General features: G+C 49.7%; 1 protein-coding gene across 2 annotated transcripts; it reads right to left on the bottom strand.

The window, feature by feature from the left end:
• Nucleotides 1-1,910: 1,910 nt before the first annotated feature.
• Nucleotides 1,911-3,896, bottom strand: Nupr1 (nuclear protein 1, transcriptional regulator). 2 transcript variants are annotated; one of them, XM_055627296.1, is made up of 3 exons: nucleotides 3,703-3,896; nucleotides 3,321-3,490; nucleotides 1,911-2,223 (listed from the first exon to the last, which is right to left on the bottom strand). In XM_055627296.1, exons 1-2 carry the CDS (start codon nucleotides 3,812-3,814, stop codon nucleotides 3,360-3,362), a joined length of 243 nt encoding a protein of 80 aa, XP_055483271.1. In that variant the 5' UTR covers nucleotides 3,815-3,896; the 3' UTR covers nucleotides 1,911-2,223; nucleotides 3,321-3,359. The 2 variants fall into 2 exon arrangements, with proteins under 2 accessions (XP_055483271.1, XP_055483270.1); XM_055627295.1 differs by having other exon boundaries at nucleotides 3,347-3,490; nucleotides 3,703-3,895.
• Between the last annotated feature and the right edge of the window lie 2,825 nt (nucleotides 3,897-6,721).

Here is a 6,721-nt window from a genome sequence, read left to right as displayed (position 1 = left end):
AGGCAGATCTCTACAAATTCATGCATGACTGGTCTATGTAATTCCAATACAGCCAAGGCTACATAGTGAGATCCAATATAAAAAACAAAATGACAAAAAAAAAAACCAAACCCACTCATCACCCCCATAACAACAACGGACAATTTTCACAGAAAGAGAAGCCGTGGGAGATTGGAAAGAACCACTTGCTAAAACATCTGGCAGTCTGTTAGGCTGGCATGGCGTCCCAGAGAAGAGGTCGACATATACCGGGAAGATGCTGAAGACACGGCTTTTGACTCAGCCTTGCAAGCTGGACGACAACACAGGCATCCTGGACAGAGAGGGTGAGAAGCTGCTTCCAGAGCAGGTGGTTGGTTGGTGTCAGCTTTCAGGCCACTCTTCAAGGGAGCCAGTCCTGTCCCTCGCAGCAGTAAAGGAACCAGGCCCTCCTGAGAGCACTGAGGGGGGGCCGGGGGACTTTTTTTTTTTTTTTTTTTTTTTTTAGGATGTCGCTATGAAGTCCTGACTGGCCTGGAATTCACTGTGTAGACCAGGCTAGCCTCAAACCCATAAATCTCTGCCCGCCTCTGTCTTCCGAGTGCTGGGACTAAAGATGTGTGCCACCATGCTCAGCCAGGCCAGAAGTTTTTGTTTTGTTTTTTTTTTTTTAATTTTTAATTTTAATGTACCCAGCTGTACAGAAGGTAGCTGGATATGAGAGTTCTAGCTGGGTCACAGCCTGCTGTGATGTCATTGAGTCTGTAGGTGCCCTAGGCCCTGGCCCTACCTAAGTACAATGAGCTCCAAGCTCTACAAATACAGTTTATGTGGAGAAGGAGCCAAAGGCTCAGCCCAGGCCCGAAGCCAGGGCTCTTCCCTTCTACTCTGGCTGGGTCTGAGTGTGAGTAATATTTCTTGCTCATTTCTTCCAGTTCTGCCTCTCCTTCCTCTAATAAAACTCCGCCCTCACCTAAGCTTGGATTAGCACATGCCTGGGCAGCCAAGTATGTCATTCCCCAGCCTCTCTTCAAGCTGGGTAGAGTGTGTGACTAAGCTGTGAGCAGGTGCTGTGTGTCCTACATGCAAATAGTATCCTTATAAATGAATAGGTAAAGTGCGAGTGGTGGCAAAGGCCCAGAAGAACCCCAGCCTCAGGACCAGGAGTTGGAGACCAGCCTTGCTAGCGTGGAATTGTATCTTAGGAATGTTTTCTCGTGGAGCTCTTATGTGAGAGAAAAGAGCTTTCTATCTTATTTTGACTGCGTGTCAGTCACTACAGCAGCCCAAACTCAGACCTCAGTCAACTATACACTGGGTTTCAACCATCTTCTTGTTTGCTCCATACTCTCCTGGAATTCTGGTCCCGAGACCCACCGTGTTCCAGGGGAACCTTCTCCCCAGATGACACAAGCACCCTGTCCTGGAAGCCAGCCTGTTATTCCATGCTCGGATTTGAGACCTCAGTCACTTAAAACAAATTCTCCTCATATCTGAAATGTCAGAGCAGGGCTCGGTGGCACAGGCCTGTGATCCCAGCACTCTGGGAGGCAGAGGCAAGGCTGATCTTTGTGATTTCCAGGCCAACCTGGTCTACGAGGACAACTAAGGCTACACAGAAAAACAAAATAAATAAACAGATATCAGGTTGTTAGGTTGCTTGTTTTTTTTTTTTAGGTGCTGGCCGGCTTGCCTTTGGGGCGGCATTGCAAAGAAACAAAGCAATTTTCCTCAGAAGAGACCATAGAAACAGGCACCCAAAGCACATGCGTACATAGCAAGAGGGCAACACTACCAGAGAACTGCCCACAGCCTCCAGTTCTGCAGACCGAGGAAGCCATTCTAGATACCTTCTCCCAAGAGAGACACACCACGCACACAGCCAGACACAGCACACCCAAACACAACAAAGACAGCACAGGACACTCGCGGAAACTGCCACTGCTGTACTGTTTATTGTCGCTACCCCTCTGGGGCATCCGGTTTCTTCCACAGTTCTTTCTTGGGAGCGCCTCCCCAGCCCCACCCACCTACCCCTTGCTTCTTGCTCCTATCTTACGCTTTTGCTGGGTCTGGAAGGACTTTTTCAGTACTCCCCCTCCAGAACCTCCCTTAGGTGGGAGAGAGTCAAGCACAGGCAAAGGTCCTGCCTACAGCTGCTAATTTCTCCAAGGTCCTGTATCCATTGTTGGGCGTGGTGTCCTGTATCCTTTGCTGGGTGTGTTCTCCGTGGTCTGGCCTCATCTGTAGAGAGGGAAAGCAGGTGGTGAAAACGACAGAGACCTGAGTTTGACGTCCAGCTTTCCGACTCTTTTTTTCTATAACCTTAGAGAAGTACTGGCCTCACTTTCCCTTTCTGTAAACCTAATTTCCTCTCAACTGGAAAGGCTCTATGGGAAACTTTTTTTGTGTGTGTGGTGGTGGGGGGGGCTCGGGTCCCAGGAAGCTTGGTCAAATACGGGTCTCACTTTACTCCAGATGTAGACGGCGACAGTGTTTTTCCATTTATTGAAAGGTGAATATATGTGCACATACGTAGTCTCACGGGCATGTGCCACTGTGAGCATGTGGAGGTCAGGGGTTGTGGGGGGCACAAAGGTCCTTGTACTCGCAGAGAAGCACTCGGAGAACCAGAAACGTTAACCATGCAGGCATGTCTCCTCAGTGGAGGAGAGAAAAATCAAAAACCTGCCTTCCATCCAGCAAGCTGAGAGTGGATTTTGTTAGCGACCCAGTGGCCTTTCTGCTCTGTGGGGAGGCATCCCTCACCCACCTTTTTGCTGTATAGAGTTAGACCTCACCCCAAACCCCCAGAATGATGATCCCAGACTCTACAGCTCTCCAAACCGTCACCCATCTGTCATGTGGACTTTACGGCCAGCTGACCTCTACGTGTGGTCAGAGACCAAAACAGACTCGAGGCCTTTTAGCTCTGAGCCCACCCTCACGGTCACATGTACTCTGTAAAAAAAAGAGTCTCTGTGTAGACACACCTTAAGCTTTATTGCGTACCTAAAGCTGGATAATTGTTGCCTGGAAACCTCTTCCCAATTCTACTGTGTGTTAAATATGCTGACAATGAACTGCCCGGCGTCAGCCTTCTCTAAAGCCTGATCCGAACTGATGGAAGCCAATCGGCACGGGGTTCCGCACTGTCATATTTTCCCCACCCTGACGCCTGCAAGGTGTCCCCTCAAGAAGACAACTTGAACCCGTTCCTCTCCCCTTTCGTCACGTGGGTCCCAAGTGCCTTCACCTGCTGAGCCATTTCACCCTCTGGGACCAACTTTTGACTCCCCACCTGGTTGCACACTCAGGCCGCTAAGCGAAGCTACCTTTACCTGCTTGCTGGCTCTGGGCGCCTCACCTGCAGCTCTGCCTCAGCGCCAGGCCTTTTTCCTTTCGGAGTTCTGGAACTTGGTCAGCAGCTTTCTCTCGTGCCCGCCGGGGCTAGGACGGTTGGTGTTGGCGGCAGCTTCTCTCTTGGTTCGACCTTTCCGACCTCCCCCGGCTGGTGGAGCAGGAGGGAGAAGGGACAGGGGCAGAGGAGAGGTGTGAGGTTCAGAGGGAGGCGAATGGCCAGGAGCACAGAGGTGGGAAGGGCAGAACGGCCAGAGGGCGGTGGTCGCTGTGTGACCTGGACACACTCTGCCCCCCCGGCTGTTTACTGTGAAGAATGAGGGAGGCTCAGATGTGATCAAGGAGCTGCCAAGCAGGTCTTACCGATGCAAGGATGGGCCAGGCTATACTGGTCATACTCATCCAGGATGCCATCTTCGTCCTCTGGGTTAAGAGGTGGCCGGGAGGGGCTGGCTGGTGGTGGCAAGGTGGCCATTATGCCTGGTCTGCTTTCTCCAGAGCCTTGCCTGTGTCTCGGTTCCCGCCGATCTGCCTCTCCCGGTTCCCTCACCCCTCTTTATAACGCTGTCTCCTCCTCAGACCACAGGCTGGCTCCCGCCTTCCAAGCCCTGTCTGATGCAATCTGGCCTTTTCCGAGAACTGGGCCCTGACACCAGCCCTGAGCAGAGAGGCACACCCTCCGCTACCTCCTCCCTCACAAGGCTCACCCTCGCCCGCCTGTGTTTTTCCACGTGGAAAAGTTCTGTCTCGGGCGGAGGAGGGAGCAGGCAGGATCTGGGCATAAACAATCTTTGGGAAGTTGGCCAGGGAGAGCAGAGGGCCTCAGATAGGCCATTCCTTTCTGTCGTTTCAACCTTGGCCACCAGCCCCTCCTGGGCCTGGCCATAGCCACACATTACCCCTTACACTCCCTGACACATTCTCAAGCCCTGGTTCACACTCAGGACTTGGTAGCAGCATACATACTGAAAAAGGAGAGAGGAGGGGACACAGACACACTCCATGCTAGGTCAGCAGTTCCTATCTTTCTATTTTTAGCAAGTCCCCTTACTCTACTTCAATAGAGACTCCAGGGACTTCTGCCTCATCCAAGATGGAGGCTGGCTACCTCGTAGAGACAGCAAGTACCCTGCATTCAACACTCTGCTCCCTGAACCACCTCCCTCTGCGCTTCCTTCTGACAGAGTCTTCCTGTGGAGCCCAGATGGGTCGTCCAACCTGCAATTCTCCTGCCTCATCATCCCAAACGCTGGGATTACAAACTCAACAAGTCAGCTCAGTCCAGTGTCTCCTGTGTGACTTCGGATGTGTGTTCTCCCTCTCTGATGGCTTCTGTTTCCTCCTTTAACAGAGGATAACACTAACTTCCTTCATTGGTGAGAGGCCAACAGTAATATAATGCCTGGAAAGGCCCTGGCAACCCTGGCAACCCTGGCAACAGTGTAAGGAGGTGTCCCAATTGCCCATGGCTTCCCAAAGAGTGTCCTCATTTCGACAAAAAGAAGAGTGGAAAAAGAGGAATTAGGAATAAAATTGTAGGCTGGCAGGACAGCTCAGTGGGTAAGGAAGGCACGGACTACCAAGCCTGACCACCTGAGCTCAGTGGTCCCCAGGACCCATAAATTGTCCTCTGACCTTCACAAGCCGCCCCCCACACTAAATATAACTTTTAAAATTTAATAAAATACTGTATCGATGTGCATAATAAATAAACGGCATAATAAATAAGCAGGAGGGCCTCTGAAAGCTTCTGCAGTATAGACTGTCAAAGCAGATGCTGAGCCTGATGGCCAACTGATGGGCAGAGTGAATGGAATTTTATGTAAGAAGTGGGAAATAGTAAGAGCTGGAGGGAACGGGAACTCCACAAGCAGAGCAACAGAACAAGATAATTTGAACACAGGGAACTTCCCAGAGACTCCTACTCCAACCAAGGACTATTTGTGGAGATGACCTGGAACCCCTGCACAGGTGTAGCCCATGGCAGTTCAGTGTCCAAGTGGGTTACATAGTAATGGGAAGAGGGACTGCCTCTGACATAATCTGATTGGCCTGCTCTTTGATCACTTCCCCCTGGGGGGGAGCAGCCTTACCAGGCCACAGTAGAGGACAATGCAGCCACTTTTGATGAGAACTGATAGACTAAGATCAGAAAGAAGGAGAGGAGGACCTCCCCTATCAGTGGACTTGGGGAGTGGCATGCATGCAGAAAGGGGAGGGAGGGTGGGATTGGCAGGGGAGGAGGGAGGGGCTTATGGGGGGATACAAAATGAATAAAGTGTAATTAATAAAAATAAATAAATAAATAAATAAGCAGGTATCTGTGCCCCTCCCCCATCCCTTTTGTTTTATAGAGTCTCACTTTGCAGCTGTGGCTGGCTCAGAACTCCACCTGTAGACCAGCCCTGTGTAGAACCTGCAGATAGGACAGCTTCTACCACCGGAGTGCTGGGATTACAGGCATGCCTTACCACACCCAGCCAGTATGAATTCAACTATGAATTAAACATTACATTTTTAATTTTTTCAGTCCATACCGGCCTCCCCTGTGTTAGGATTACAGATGGGCACACGCCACATCACCAAGCTTAGACTTTTTTTTTTTTTTCTTTTTAAGACTAGATTTCTTTATGCTGCTCAGGTTAAAGTCAATGTCCTGGGTTGAAATGATCCTCCTGCCTCAGCGATGACTTCTAGTATATATACATACACCACCAAACCAGGTCCTAAGTGTGAATTTGATAGGAATTAGCATGAATTTAAGTTCAAATAAGAAACATGAGAAATGGATATTTTTGTTTGTTTGTTTTTCAAGACAGGGTTTTTCTGTGTAGTCTTTGCTGTCCTGGACTTGTTTTGTAGACCAGGCCTTGAACTCACAGAGATCCACCTGCCTCTGCCTCCCTGAGTGCTGGGATCACAGGTGTATGCCACCACTTCCGGTGAAATGAAATTTTCTACTCTATTTTTTTATTGGAAAAAAAAAGTTTTTATACAATGTATTCTGATCAAGGTTTTCTTTTCCTCAGACTCACTCCCACCCACTGAACTCCTTATTCTCTCTTTCTCTTTAGGAAACAAACAGGTAAAATAATAATAATAATAATACCACGAGAAACATGAATGAAAAATTAAAAATGGAGGACATGACTGCTTGATATGGTGAGAAGGCTTATGGTACATATGAGGGAAAACACAGCCAGAGATATCTGGAAGAGTCCAGAGTGAACATGGCTGACAGACTGACTGGGCCTTGTGAGAGAGACAGGAAGAGGCAGAGCGGGAGAGAAGAGAGAGGGGAGAAAAGGGCTGCGAGTGGAGCCTGGGACCAAGTGGCCAAAGGCAAAGAGAGTATCTGGGAACCCGGAGATCAAGAGGCAAT

Source organism: Psammomys obesus, unplaced genomic scaffold (genome assembly GCF_907164565.1).
Source record: "Psammomys obesus unplaced genomic scaffold, mPsaObe1.curated_primary_1811, whole genome shotgun sequence".
NCBI lineage: Eukaryota > Metazoa > Chordata > Mammalia > Rodentia > Muridae > Psammomys > Psammomys obesus.
This window is presented reverse-complemented; position numbering and strand designations above follow the sequence as displayed.

Coding starts and splice junctions, on each gene's coding strand:
- Nupr1 (XM_055627296.1), bottom strand. CDS start 3,814: ATGGCCACCTTGCCACCACCAGCCAGCCCCTCCCGGCCACCTCTTAAC. Junction 3,491..3,702: donor CCTGGCCCATCCTTGCATCG/GTAAGACCTGCT, acceptor CTGCTCCACCAG/CCGGGGGAGGTCGGAAAGGT.